Consider the following 15052-nt stretch of genomic DNA (forward strand, 5'->3'; position numbering starts at 1 on the left):
TTAGACCATTAAAAAGGGAGAGCGTCCCATGTAGATGATTTTATAAAGCATTTTAAACTTGAACAAAAATAGCTAAAGTGCCACTTAAGATCAATCAGGTGATTTACCTTCTGTGTGCTCCCCCACAGATGCTCATGGTACCGACTCCAGCTAGGCCGGGGGCCGCGGACGGGAGCTGACGAGAGTCAATTTCAGTCATGCAGGTTGTAAGAAACACCGGGTCGTTTCTCCTGCGGTCTTGGGCTGGGCCTGGGATGACCAGGTAAGGGTTGCCCTTTCGAGCCCACGGCCCCTCCTCTCGAGCCTGCTCGCCTGCCTCCCAGTCCTATGTGCCACTTGAACCCCCAAAGGACCGTTAAGCCGGTCCCTCGCCCAGCTCTCCTTTGCAGGCTTGTGGCCGTTGCCTCAGCTCAGACTCTCCACACCGGAGCCCCGAGGTTAGAAGACGAGGCTGCCCAGCAGAAGATTCAGAAGGAAGTGGCTCCGAGCCCCTTCAGGTGAGGGCTGAGTGGGGGGTCCAGTCCTCTGGAAACTTGGATCCTGTGACTTCTGCCCGTCACCCTCCAGAATCATGGAAAAACTGAATGTCTTTTGCCGTCTATGGGAGTTTATGCAAGCCAGTCTTTGAGCCTTCGCGCTCTCAAAGTGAAGATAATGCTTCCAGGGGTTGTTGATGAAGATAGAGGAACGAACCCTGCATAAAGTAGCTGTGGAGTTAGCAACTGTTGGCTGAACGTCAGACATACAAATACCAGTTTTCTTCCCTTGTGTGAGATAGGCTTTAATTCCAACTAGCAACTTTCTCTTCCACAATATGACTTGAGGAACTCAAGAAATTAGCTGCATTTCTTAGAGTTGGTCAAAGGTCCAGCAATTAGTTTTGTGCCTAGCCCTGGGAAGTGGCATTCTGCATCCCACTAGTATAATTACTTCACATGCAGGCTGTATATACGTTCACTTACTTAACTTCACATCTATTTAACAGTTACTGAAAACCTGCTACTACCTGTTGAGTAAGTACCACGATAAGTACTGGAAATGCAAAAGGTTTATTCCTCCCCCGAAGTAGTTCACAAACCCCCAAGGAAGACGTATATGCAAATGTTTTAACCATAATCTGATCAGAATAACAGAGGTAAGAACTGGCTGGACATTTAAAAGAGTAAGGCATTCCTGAGGAAACCAGGCAAGACTTAAAGTACCCTGGAGTGCAGAAGTGAACTGAATAGGAATTCAGCTGGGCAAGATCAGAGGCATCGTTACAGGCAAAGGCAACAGTCTGGAAAGGCAGGCTGTCAGAGAAAACATAGTGTGTGATGCCTCTAGAAGCATCCGAATGGTAAAGTGTTTCCCTGTCTCCCGGGAGTTCTTACACTTTACCCGATACAGGCAGTGAGGAGCTGCTAATGGAATTTAATCCAAGACTGTTGGAGGTCATTCATTTGGCAATCCCAGGCACTATTGGGATTGTTAGAGTTCCATCCCTGTTCCAAGAGAAAAGACCCTATCCAGCAAGCAAGCAGCCAAGCCTAGCCGTATCTGCCCAGCTTTGGCAAGAGTTGATGCCATTTTTTTTTTTTTAAGATGACCTTGCTGTGCAGCCCAGGTTAGCCTCAGATTCATAATCCTCTTAGCTTGGCCTTAGGAATGCCTGGATTACCAGAGTATACCCCAACCCCAGCAATCTTGCTTACTCTTTAAAGAATCTTTGCCCACTGAGTTGATGTTGAGCTGTAGGAAGCAAGGCTGGAAGCTGCGAGAATACTTGCAAGCAGTTATAAAGCAATAAAAGTAGTCTAGGTAAAAAATGATGGTGTCTGGGTCAGGGTGGTATTTGATCCCTTTTGCTGGTATAGGCGTTGGTTTGGGTTTTGAGACAAGGTCTCGCAGTGTAGCCTAGGCTGGCCTGGAATGTGCAGCAGTCATCCCACCTTAGTCTCCTGGGTGCTTGGGATTACAGACACTCGTCAACACCCAGCTAAGGATCTATTAATACAAAATGTAGAAAAAGAGAGGTGTGAAGGCTGAAATTCAGGCACCCACCAGCTGAAAATATGAAATTGTTGTATTAACAGAAACTGATGGAGCTTAGATCTGTGTGGTTAAGTTTGAGATGCCTTATACTTGCTTTTAAAATGGCCTGTGTAGCCGTATATAATAAAAGAAAAAAAATCTGAGCTTGGGAGTTGAGATGTAATAGAGACAGAGATTTGGGGAAATCTAGCATGGGAGTTGAGATGTAATAGAGACAGAGATTTGGGGAAATCTAGCATGGGAGTTGAGATGTAATAGAGACAGAGATTTGGGGAAAGGAAGAACCAGTGAAAGAGAGAACCTCCCCAAGACAGGTAGTAGGAAAGCCAGACAAGATTTTCTTTTTAGTGTGGTACAAACTAGGGAATGCAGCTATGTTCAGTACTGCAGAAAAGATGGATTGACAGGCAGAGAGCATGATTGCTCATTGAACTTAACAATATGGAGTGGGTTGGTGACCTTGACTACAGCCTTTCTGATGGAGAGGTCGGAAATAACTTCTAATTGGAGTGGGTTGGTTTCAAAGAGAATAAATAAACTAGTATTGTTATTTCTTTAAGGAGGCTTTGCTGTAAGGGAGAATAGAGAAACTCTTGAGAACTTGGGGTTTAAAAGGTGGGGGGTTATTTTTTGTTCTTCTTGTTTAGATTTTATGTTTATGACGTGACAGTATGTCTTGCTTCCTGGAACCAGGGGAAAGACTGATCCTGAAGAGGAACATTGCAGGAAGTGTCCTTGTGGGGCTAATAGGCAACTGGAACATTGTGACAGGAGAGTCCTCAAAGGCCCTGGGCACAGATGTTTGGTGGTGGAAGCTGGAAGAAAGTCTAATTGATTCTGTTTCTCTGTAGAGGTCATCAGCTGGCCCCGAGGAAACAGGAAGGGGTCGAATGTTTAAAGAGACAAAAGGAAACGTCGAAGGGGCATCCTGGAGAATGGAAGGAGAATTGAGTTGAGAATGGTTGTCAGGCATCTTGAGAGCTTGTTTGATGCCGGAAGGTCAATAAACTAATCAGTGGTTCTTGGTAGGGACTTTTAGCGATGTCTAAAACCTCTAGTGGTCATAAGTTAGGAGGTAGAATCTGATGAATTAAAGCCAGGGATGCTACCAAGCACCCCACTGTTCACAGGACAGCCTCCCACAGCAGTGTCTTATCCCAAAGGTCAGTCGAAAGGCCTGGAATAGAGACCAGACAGCCATGCAGTGCTTACACAGACTCAGATTGTTTGGAGAGATGGATTTAATAAGGACTGGGAGTTTGCCAGGAGAAAGTGATGAAGAAAGAGGGGAATTGAGACCAGGCTTTCGTCCAGGTGAGGAGAGAAGCAGTACCTGAGGTATATGGAGTGGTGGAGATCTGATGGGCTCATCAGGGTGCTGGCCCTGAAGATACTGAGGCTGACAAGGGGGTGGTAGCCAGGGATGCTTGAAGCCAAGGTCACGATGCATGTGCTGGCAATGATAATGGCTGGCTCTGACCCCAAGAAGTTCATAGCCAAGGTAGGACAGAAGTCAGATGATGACAGAAGGAGACAGGCTTAGAAATGGAAGTGCAGAACTTTGGGAGATCTTGCTGAAATCAACAGTTACACCGAAGTGGTGCCAGAGGACAGCTAGAGACCTGGCTATGGTTTTTGCAGTTTATTTCCATTTTTAAATAATTCTTTGAAATTAAAATACAGTTACATCATTCCTCCGCCCCGCCCCCCCCATTTCCTCCTTCTAATCCCTCCCTTATATCCCCATTTTTCTCTCTCAAATTTATGGCCTTTTTTTTGTAATTGTAATTGAGGAGGTGTATTCCTAGCTGCGTAACTAGAACTGATCAGTCTGCGGTGTGATGTTGTGGTGTGATGTTGCGGGTATGTGTATGACTTGAGGCTGACCACGTCGCAGCGGGTCACCAGTCGGGCTGCTCCGTTCCCCCCACTCTTAGCATTCTTTCGTCCTGCATTTGCATTTTTAAAGATTTTGCCGTTAAGCCAGGCATGGTGGAGCACACCTTTGATCCCAGGACAGTGCAGGCAGAGGCAGGCAGATCCCTGTGGTTGAGGACAGCCTGGTGTACAGAGTGAGCCAGGCTAGCCAGAGCTATGTACTAAGGCCTGGTCTCAAAACAAACAAACCAGTAGACCTCCCCACTTCATAAATGAACTACCTCAGCACACCTCCCAGTATGAAAGTGGGGAGAGAGACTAGTTCCAGAAAGCTCCGTCTCTGCATTGTAGGGCCTTCCTCAGATGACCAATTGCTCATTATGTCTTCCTCAGATGACCAATTGCTCATTATGTCTTCAACCTGGGAGAATCTTGTTTTGTTTTTAGACTGTCTCTTGCTGTGGAGCCCAGGATGACCAGGAACCCTGTCATCATAAGCTGCTCTTAAACTCATGGTGACCCTCCTGGCTAGGATTATAGGCATGCACTACCGTGTCCAACTGAACCTGGGAAGTTCAGAGGCCTGATCTTGGACATGCCCTAGATGAAATGGCTCGAGCTCCTGGTTTCAGAGTCTTACTATATGAAGGGGATTGTATAGGTTTTACTCAAATTTGCATTTGCTCACTCCCAAGTCAATATAGGGAACAAAAAACAAAACAAAAACAAAAAGGTCAGTGGGAAAATGGTCATTGAAACAGTAATGTCACCTTAGTACAGAAACTGATAGGCCAGCCACCTACAGAGGCTGTGCGTCATCGCTAAAATCAGGCCCACGGGAGGGAATGCACTGTGCTGAGCTTTTGAAAATATCCCTAGAGAAGCAGATGGGCCCGGGGGTGCTTGAATGGTAGCGTATTTCCTAAAACGGATTTCAGCATAGTAGAAACATAGCGTGGGAGTGGGTACCAATCTGAGTCTGATTTAGGTGTGTGGGCATAATGAAACAGCAGATTTACTCCCATCTGAAATGCTGAACGACAGTTACATGCGTGTTAAATTTTTAAAGAACAAAGCTCGGATCCAAGACCAGTCTTCTCAGTCCAAAGCCTAGCCTCCCTTGCTGGCTCTATGCCTCTATGGACTTGAGTGTCTCACCTGAAGATGAAGACTATGGCCCCAGAGAAATCCCAAAGCAAATTAGACTAAGGTAAAAAGATCGTGAACCCAGCATGGTGTCGAGGCCAGTGTTCCCGGCCCTGGAACACGGCAGTGTCCAGAAGGTGTGGGAAGGATTGGTGCAGAGAGCCTCCTCCAGAGCCAGAGACTCTAAGTTTTCATTCTGGTTTATCTTAGTTATGCTTTTTATTGCTGTGAAGAGACACCATGACCACGGCAACTCTTACAGGGAAAACATTTCACTGAGGTGGTGGCTTATAGTGTCAGAGGTTCAGTCCATTATCATTAGGGTGGGGAGGAGTAGCTGAGAGTCCTACATCGTGCAGGCAACAGGAAGTCGACTGAGAACACTGGGCAGCATCCTGAGCATAGGAAACCTCAAAGCCCACCCCCACAGTGACACACGCCCTCCAACAAGGTCATTCCCATTCCAACAAAGCTGCACCTCCTAATAGTGCCACTCCCTATGAGATTATGGGGGCCAATTACATTCAAACTACCAGAGTTTGTGTTATTTGATTTGGTGTATAGGGTAAGTGTTTGGGAAGTTTGAGGCCTTTAGGGGTTGGGGAGGGAGGTGTTGCAGGGACTGTCTTACAGTATATCCTAAGCTGTGTGTATGCCAGGTTAGCCTCGGGTTCAGTTTTCCCTTCCCGCCCTCCCCAACCTCCCTACTTGCACACTTCCCCCACCACCACCTCCCCATGCTCGGGTCACAAGTGTGTCTTACTATACTCAACCTATTTTATTTTACTTTTAAGCATGTATGTATTTGGTTTGATTTAAAGAACAATTGGAAAATGAAAGCAAATGTTTCTTATGATTGCAGCATCTACCCTCCAGCTCCAGGACAGGAAAGCTCTCTGCGGTGGGCAGGGATGAGATTTGAAGAGGTCCCAGTCGCACACATTAAAGCAACCCACAACAAGTAAGAAAGGGGGTGCCTGAGTGAGTCCCCTGTGAGCTGCCTTAGCCTTAACCCCTCTTGGAGTAGAAGTCACGGTGCCAGATGCTAGCTTCATCTTGTTTGGGGAAACCAACCTCTTTCTTTATGATGTGTACTTAAGTTTCATAAAAATATCAAATAGATGTGGTACATTGTAATTGTAAGATTTTTTTTTTCCTGCCTTCTTGGGATTCCTATGCATGAGTTAGAAGGACTGTATTAGAAGGAAATGGTCCTGTTGTGAGAGAAGCGATACACAAATACATAATTTATTAGTAGACTAGCCAGAATATAAACTCCAGACAAGGGCGAGCCCTTTAGCCTTCTTACATGAGTTCCCGCGCACTGCCCCTTCCCATGCAGGACTAAGTGTCGTGAAGGAAAGCAACAAGACGAGAGCCTTGTGTGCCGTACTCAGGTGCTGAGCGGGCTCCCAGCTACAAAAGCATAGGGTGTTGGTGATACCTTCGCAGGCCAAGTCCACTTGGAAGTGACCTGTGTGTGGTCACAGCCTGCCTGCCACACAGCTCGAGTACAGCACCAGACTAGTCCTGGCCTAGAGTGTGTGGCACAGAGGTGCCACAGCAGTGTCCCCTTCTCTTGAGCTAATATGCAGACATAACTTCTATGCTTCCTTTTTGTTGATGTGTCTGTGACTTTTTCTTTTTTGTTTTGTTTTGTTTTTGTTTTTCAAGACAGGGTTTCTCCATGTAATTTTTTGTGCCTGTTCTAGATCTAACGCTGTAGACCAGGCTGGCCTCAAACTCACATCTGCCTGGCTCTGTCTCCCAAGTGCTGGGATTAAAGGCGTGCACCACCACTGCCCAGCTTCTGTGGCCTTTTCAATCACCCTGTGTCAGAGTGTTTCTGTCCAGTGTAGGAATGTGAGAAGCCCTTGGAGAGGATGACAACCATAACGAGGCCACAAGCAGGTGTCGGGGCTGACCTGCAGGTCTCCTGCACAGCATCCCCTTCACTTCCCCTTCCCATGAACACCCAGAAAGCCCTGCAGAAAGTGGGGTGATGATAACCAAAGGGCAGACAGGAAGCACACCTTAGGATTTCCTAAAGTCATTCTTAATTTACCCTTATAGAGCAAACTAGAAAAAAGTGTCACTTATTTAAAGTAAGTCTTGATCCCAGAATAGAGTGTAATAAGCATTTAAATTATCCACTGTAATATGTTGTCATGACAAATGTTTTGTGGGATAGACACTGAAATGATAGATCTTAGATTCACTTCAGAACAGTCTGCTGATGGGGAGATGGAAATGGGGTTTAGAGTTAGTTATTGTTGGAGCAGAGTGAGGCAACAGGTCTGGGTGTTTATTCATATACTCTTTTTAATTACTTTATTACAGTTTTGCTTCCTTGTTTGGGGTGAAGCATAATCATGGGGAGGTCAGAGAACAATTTGCACAAATTAGTTCTCCCCTTCCACCATGCGGGTGCATCTCTAACCACTAAGCCACCCCTCACATACTACTCTGTTCATTGTTAGAGTGGAAGATACTTGGAACTTTCCAGTGTTGTCTTCTTTTAACAGTTGCCCAGTGTGAAACAGCTAGGTTTTTATAAAACACCAGACAAGGATATTAACCTCCAACATAACCGCTGCCTCGGGGAAGGCTTGAGGCAGAAGTGTGTCCTTCCATGTGTGATTTGTCAGCCTGCCTTTAACATGGGGGAGGGGCTAGCGACCTCTTCTTTCTTATTCAGGCTCTTAAGGACTGTAGCAAGCTAGCGGTATTAAAGCTATATGCCTCTTTTTCCAAGCACACAGATCCAGGTGGTGTCTGCCACTAATGTGCCCCTGGCCCGTACCTCCTGTGGCACAGAAGGCTTTCGAAATGCCAAGAAGGGCACAGGTATCGCAGCCCAGACGGCAGGCATAGCCGCGGCAGCGGTAAGTACCTGGGCACGTTGTTGTGCTTTGCCTGTCTGATGGTAGAGAGCTCCCAGCAGAGCAGATTCAGAAGCGGGGAGGTCTTTGCCTGCCCCGTGAGATGTCCTGATACTGCAGCTGCTTGAAGAAGACTGTGTAGAAAGGTCCCCAGCTTTCTCTCTCAGAACTGAGGAAGAACCAGAGTGCTGAAGACTTAGCAATGAACGCTCCTTCCATTAAAGACGGCAGGGACAGTGTCCTACAGCACAGGTCCCAAAGTGACTTTTTAGAAGCAAACTGGTCAACTACATTTCATATAGTTCCTTACTATTGTGTCTTCAGAAGCCCCTTCTCTTATCTACTCTTTCAAGAGAATCAGACTGTGTGAGATTGGTCAAAGCCAAGCAGCCAGTTAGCTCCCTGATGTGAATCCAGATTGGCCTTGGACCAGAGCTGTATGTTTCCTGCTATAGCAGTGACCTCACAAATGTGTATGCTCTGACAAACAGGAATGCTTCCTGAAGAAACACCTTGACCTTTACAGCAAGACATTAAAAAAAACTATTGATTGCTGTGTAGTCATGATCATCAAAACTCAGAATGATGTAATTGCCCACCAGACAGAGGACATTCATTTAAGAGAGATGTGTCAGTGTTTGTGGGACCTCTGCATGATAGGTTTTGAGTGAGTTCTGGGTATTTTCCAGGAGCCATAATCAATGTGTTTATAAACTAGACACATACTTAACTCTAAAGATTCTAAATCCCACTTTAGAAGCGGGCATTCAGGCTCAGTCTACGCTTGGAGGAAAATCAAGCACTATCTGGAAGTGTCCATTAGGTGGCGGTGTGGCTCTGTCACCTAAGTTCCTTGGCTGTCTGTTTGCCAGCCTCTGGGTATCCATGTCCACTATGGCCGTCAGGCTTTCCCGCTTTAGCGCTTGCCTGCTTTCTGTGTCTTCTGCCTCCCCATTCACTTCTCTTGCTGCCATTACCCCGAGTCTCCTGGGGACGGCAGGAGCCAGAGGTTGCGGTGCAGCCATTCTGTCGCGGGGCACTGACCACTTGTTTCTCTCCAGAAAGCCACGGGAAGGGGAGTGACCCACATCAGAGTTGTAGTGAAAGGCATGGGACCAGGGCGCTGGGTAAGTAACCAGGGTTCTCCACGGTGTGTGCATGTTTGTTAGAGCCAGTGTGGAGGGTTGAAGTCCCCTTGGTTCCTTTCTGTTGTTCCCACGATCAGCTAAGCCCCTCAGAGAAAGCCTAGATGGTGTAGTTTATCACAACTTCTTGAGTGCCTGCTGTGTGCCAGCCCTGGGAATGGAAAAGTGGTCTCTGGGGAACCATCACAGACAGATCCTCGGCACAGTGGGTGCAATGGAGAAGTGTAGACCAAGGTGCTGGGGGCCCTCGGGGGTATTCTGAGACCAGTGGGGCTAGAAGGTAACGTCTCTCTGACTTTATAAGAATGAGGCATTGGGAGTGGTGGGGGGGGGGGTTTCTGGGAGAGGAAAAGAGCCGCTGGAGTGTGAGGGTCAAGCCTGTTCTCAGATGGTAAAACAAGGTGGGGGCAGCCGAGCTGGAATTGTAGCTGTCAGCCGAGAGCGTCCCTCCCTCCCGGAGCCCTGTCTGAAGATTCCGGGTCAGCATCATTTTGGAGACCATACCATTCACCTGTTTCTGATCCTTCTAGTCTGCCATCAAAGGCCTGACCATGGGGGGTCTGGAAGTGATCTCAGTCACAGACAACACTCCTGTCCCACACAATGGCTGCCGGCCCCGGAAGGCTCGAAGGCTGTGATGGGAAGGAACCGTGCACTGGAAGCTGACCTAAAGTCTCCACTCCAAGTGGATCCTGAAAGTCCCACTGTGGGAGCTGCTGGAGTTGGCTGCCCGCAAGCCCTCCGAGGAGGTGTCGCTCCTGCTTGCACCTGGGGCTGGACACGATGGGTGGGCACTGCAAGCACAGCCTCGGCTGTGCTCTGACAATAAAGGACTGCTCTGTGTGGTAGCTGTCAGTGTTTGTGCCCATACAGACTTCCAAGACCATGAGGGAAGTGTAGCCCATGGAAGGGTTACAGTGGAACAGGATCTGCAGTCCACTGTGCCTTCTTTGCACACTGCCTTTAGAGCCTCTTAACCAAGGTGTCCAGATCTTGTCACAGCCAACAACTGAGCCTTTAACCCAGGTGAGTGGGCTTTTTCCCATCCTCTGGAGTTCCCAGATTCACAGGTGGAGGGCGTGCTTGAAGTTAGCCCTAGTAGTGTGTGGGCGCGGGGGGGGGGGGGGGGGCTCTGAAGTTCAGATTTCCTGAGAGTGCCCATCCTTTATACTCTGTGGACTTAGCAGTCCCCAAATGCAAGAGGAAGTCATCTCAAAGGCAGGCTGGTGGAGTTGTATGGAACAGGATTTACCAGGAAGAAGTACGGAGAGTGGGGTACTGAGAGCTGTGCTAGTGTAGAACCTAGATGGCACAGACAGATTGGCACAGCTCAGAACCCCCCGGCTGCCACTCTGCCAGGCATTCACCAGTGCCAGAGGCCAGGGCTCTGGAAACAGCAGCACTACAGGGGAGATGCCTCTTCCTCTGCCCCTCCGCTGAGAGCATCACAGAAGCTTGAAAGGAAATGCCCACAACACAGTCCCACTCCTCCCAGACAGGGCTGCAGCCCAGTTGGTAAGGCCCACAGCTGCCATTTGGGTAGGCAGGAAGGACTATGTTGGAGCTGAAGGAAGGACAAGACTACCAACTTAGAGGAAGTTAAGGAGAAATGTCTCCCTGCTCCTTTTAATCCTTAGCAGGATGTGTGAGTAGTATCCTGAGAGCAGTGACTTAACCCCGCTGAAGGCTTCTTGTGTTAAAGCCTCTGTGGGAGGAGGGCCAGCGTTTTAATATAACACTGTCCAAACTGCATTAGAGAATCCCACTGAGTAGCGCCTGACATTATACACGCATGCGCGCGCGCGCGCGCGCGCGCACACACACACACATACATATATATATACACATACAGATGCTGTGCGCGAACTGCCGCAATTTCTTTATTGATGACAATAAAAGTAAAGATTTCAAATAAAATAGACTTGAGAAGTGAGGTTTTTGAAGCCATTCTTCATGGCTTGGCCTTTATAAAGTGGCAATGGGCCTGAAGCAGCTGATTGTGGCTCCAGCAGAAACAGCAAAAAGGTTTCAGCAAACAGCTATGTGAAGGTTCTCTGCAGAGGACTGGGCAGGCTCAGGAGAAGAAATAAGGGGGTAGGGGAGTGCTAGAAACTCAGGACGGTGAGAACAGCTTCCACCCTCAGCCTGAGGTCTGATGAAGGAACTAGCCTGGTGGATCTGAGCCAAGGAGACAGGTACTTCACAGGAGTGGCCACACAGACAGGGACAAGAGGAAGTCCTCCAACAGCTTTGCTCCAGACACTGGCTGGGCTCCTGGTTGAACCCAACAGATAGCCAAAAGGCAGTAGTGTGGACCAAGGGAACTCAGGACAGAGCAAGAGGGACCCATGGCCAACTACAAGTGAAGTCTGCTATACCCCACGGATAATGGTGACTTTGAAGCCTGCCAGGGCTTCGTGAGACATTGTATCAAATCAACCAAAGCCTTCTTGTCAAACCGGGCTTGAAGATCGGGCCCACCTTCCGAAATGCAGCCCTGGCACACTTAGCCATGAGCCAGCCGTGCATGGACCACTTTTTCCAAGTGCTTCACCAGGATATGAATTGGCTTTATTGTGGCAAATTGTTGAGTAGTGAGCAACACCCTTTTCTTTTGCCTGTATCATCTCAGTCTTTTGGACTTGGCTTCTCAAAGGCTGTTGTGTACCCCTTGCAGAAACCAAGGCCTCCTCTGTGAAGGCTGGCCAGTCCAGGCAACTTTTGCTTCCTCATACTGGGCTGTTGCCTCAGGCCCTTCTCACCTTCAGAGGAGTGGTGAGCTGTGAACTTACCCCCCATGCAGAGAAGAGGCCTAAGCTATATTGATGTCCTCTGACCAGCAGGCCTTGGATACCCTCTATTATGGCAGGGGTAGCACTTAGAGATTTCCTCCTAAAGCCAGTGCCTCAGGACTGGCAATGTAGGGATTCCTTTCCTCTCCTGTTCACGGAAAGAATGAAGTCTCCTTTCAGCACAGAGCGTTTTCACTTCTCTCAGCCAAGATACGGTCACTGCCAAAGGAAGCCTGTTTAACAGTGTATCCCTGGCTGCTGGAATATCACTGGCTTTCCAGGAACCATCTGCCCCCAGCCTGAATGGCATGCCAACTTGAAAGAAGAGACAAGAAAAGTGCAAGAAGATGGACCTTTCCCCCTCCGGGCTCTTTTTTTTTTCTTTCTATTCTTTGTTTTGTTGGTTTTTGGTTTTGTTTTGTTTTTCAAGTCAGGCTTTCCTCGGTGTAGCTTTGGAGCCTCTCCTGGAACTCACTCTAGTCCAGGCTGGCCTCGAACTCACAGACATCCGCCTGCCTCTGCCTCCCAAGTGCTGGGATTAAAGGCGTGCACCACCACCGCCTGGCTTGTTTTGCTTTTTTGAGACAGGGTCTCACCTCCCTTCTCCACCCCACCCCCACCCTCGGCAAAAAAGTCCAGGCTGGCTTTGAGCTTGCTGTGTAGCTGAAGACAACACTGAATTCCTAATCCTCCTGTCTTAAAAGCATCCCAAATACTGTTACTGGTACATGCCACCAGGCTCCGCTTTCTTTGTTTTATCTTTTTTCCCCTAATTTGGAAAGACAGGTTGGGGGCAGATGGTTTCTGGCTATTTAGAAATTTGAATACTGTCAGCCCCAAGTGATGGAGTGGTGTTCTAGTGTGCTTTCTGTTCCTGTGATAAACACCACGACCCAAACAACCTGGGGAGAAAGGGGTTTTTCTCCTACAGGTTATACAGTCCATGAGTAAGGGAAGTCTGGGCAGGAGCTCAAGCCGGGCAGAAACCTGAAGCAAGAATGCTGCTTCCTGGCTTTTCCCCAAGTTCATGTTCATTTCCTTTCGGAGACAGCCCAGGCCCACCTGCCTGAGAATGTTCTTTCCACAGGGTTCTAGGCTCTCCTGTATTAATCAGCAGTCAAGAGAATGCGCCCTGCAGGCATGACCACAGGCCAACTTGATGGAGGAAGTGTCTCAGTTAAGGCTCCTCATCCTAGACTGTCAGGTTAACAACTAAGATTAGCCATCACAAGAGGACACCTGCCTTAGGATTTTATTACTGTGAAGAGACAACATGACCAAGACAACTCTTATAAAAGAACCATCTAATTGGGGTGTCTTGCTTACAGTTTCAGTGGTTTGGTTCATTGTCATCACAACAGGGAGCATGGCGGCATGCAGGCAGATGAGTTGCTAGGGAATAGCTGCGAGTCCTACATCTTGCAGGCAACAGGAAGTCAGCAACACTGTCAACACTGTCGTCCTGAGGGAAGCTTCAGCAAAGGATATCTCCAAGCCCACCCTCACATTGACACACTTCCTCCAACAAGGGCCTCCTATTAGGGCCACTCCCTTTGAGGGTCATTTCCCTTCAAACCACCACAACACCCAATTTCCTTGTACCAAAAACAAAACCTATCCACTCACCCAAACTGAACTATGATAGTTCTACAGACACAGAGGCTAGACATAGGGAGCACAGAGGTCTGGTGTGGACACTGCTCCCCTGGGAATAAGTCTGAGGCCAAACAATCATGTAGCAAAATTAGGAAGATGTTCCTTAAACGAAGCATAAATGTTACCAATGTTTATGAGAGTGGTGCCTTTAAAAGGACAGAAGGGAAGGCTTAAGAAAGAGGTGGCACTGGAGACAGGGTCAGATGGGTTAGTACATGTCACTTGAAAATTGATTCACAGCCAAGGCAAGAGTAAGAGGTCATCAGTTTATTGTTACAACTTATTTGTCATGAAGGGTCATGGGATTCAGACTGAAGAGGAAGGCATGGCGGTCAGCGCTTACCATGGGACCGGAGGGAAATCGAAGTGAAAAAAGTGGTAGTCACACCAATGATAGAAGCTCAGCTGGTGGGTGGAGAAAGAGTGCATATGGAGAAGGCTGTGGCCAGGGAAGAGCTTGAGTGTCAAGTCTTAGAGGTAGCTCATTTACATGAGGTAAATTTATTACACGGCATCTTAGTTAATTTTTAACTGTTGTGACAAAACACCATGACCAGCTTACAAATGAAAGTGTTCGATTAGGCTTACAGCTTCAGAGAGTCAGAGTCCATGATGGGGGAACAAAGGCATGGCTGCTGGAAGAGAGGACAGTGGGAAGCCTCTAAGCCCACCCCATCACACACCTCCTCCAACAAGGTCACGCCTCCCAACCCTTCCCAAACAGTTCCACCAAGCAGGAACCAAACATTCAAACATGAGCTTATGAGGGCCATTCTCATACATGGTTTCTAAATAGAGTTGAACTAAGTCACTGGGGTTTAAATAAAACAATTATGAAATGTGAACCAAGAAATCTATGAGCCGGGCGGTGGTGGCGCATGCCTGTAATCCCAGCACTCGGGAGGCAGAGGCAGGTGGATCTCTGTGAGTTCGAGGCCAGCCTGATCTACAAAGCAAGATCCAGGAAAGGCGCAAAGCTACACGGAGAAACATTGTCTCAGAAAAAAAAAAAAGAAAGAAAGAAAGAGAGAGAGAGAGAAAAGAAATCTGTGGCTTTAGATTTCAGTAGAGAAAGCACTGGAGCAAGGAACAGGAGACATGCCCATGGGGTCTCATCAAGTAGTGGTTCCACCCATTGTTTTCTCAGTCAGTTCTGAAGACATCCTTGTCCAATGCCCTCCTCCCAGCTGCCATTTGTTTGAGATCAGTCTGGTTCTGTCAAGATGATTCCTTTGTTCCAGGGTCTAGCCTCACCCTCTTGGACGACTGCCCTCATTGGGGGTGGGGTGTACAGGAGCTGTCGTGTGAGGTTTTATTCTTCCTGAGATAACCCAAGTGAAGAGTCAATGCTTTTTAACAAAAGCACCTTCTACATACCCGTTTCCACAGTGGGGATGAGACTGCCCAGGGAAAAGTACAGAACTCTGAAAGAAGATGGTGTTGTCTGTAAACACCATAGGAGAGCCAAAGAAGGGGTGGGAACGGAGTGATGAGAGCTGGAAGAGCATCATCTCTCGGG

At 48.0% G+C, this 15052-nt stretch overlaps 1 protein-coding gene across 1 annotated transcript; it reads left to right on the forward strand.

Annotated features, from left to right (window-relative positions):
- Window positions 1-22: 22 nt before the first annotated feature.
- Window positions 23-9933, forward strand: Mrps11 (mitochondrial ribosomal protein S11). Its single transcript, XM_036176955.1, has 6 exons — window positions 23-262; window positions 390-497; window positions 5921-6019; window positions 7814-7943; window positions 9002-9067; window positions 9616-9933. Exons 1-6 carry the CDS (start codon window positions 198-200, stop codon window positions 9721-9723), a joined length of 576 nt encoding a protein of 191 aa, XP_036032848.1. The 5' UTR covers window positions 23-197; the 3' UTR covers window positions 9724-9933.
- Window positions 9934-15052: the final 5119 nt, after the last annotated feature.

Source organism: Onychomys torridus, chromosome 1 (genome assembly GCF_903995425.1).
Source record: "Onychomys torridus chromosome 1, mOncTor1.1, whole genome shotgun sequence".
NCBI classification, from domain to species: Eukaryota; Metazoa; Chordata; class Mammalia; order Rodentia; family Cricetidae; genus Onychomys; species Onychomys torridus.

Coding starts and splice junctions, on each gene's coding strand:
- Mrps11 (XM_036176955.1), top strand. CDS start 198: ATGCAGGTTGTAAGAAACACCGGGTCGTTTCTCCTGCGGTCTTGGGCT. Junction 7,944..9,001: donor CAGGCATAGCCGCGGCAGCG/GTAAGTACCTGG, acceptor GTTTCTCTCCAG/AAAGCCACGGGAAGGGGAGT. Junction 9,068..9,615: donor GCATGGGACCAGGGCGCTGG/GTAAGTAACCAG, acceptor TGATCCTTCTAG/TCTGCCATCAAAGGCCTGAC.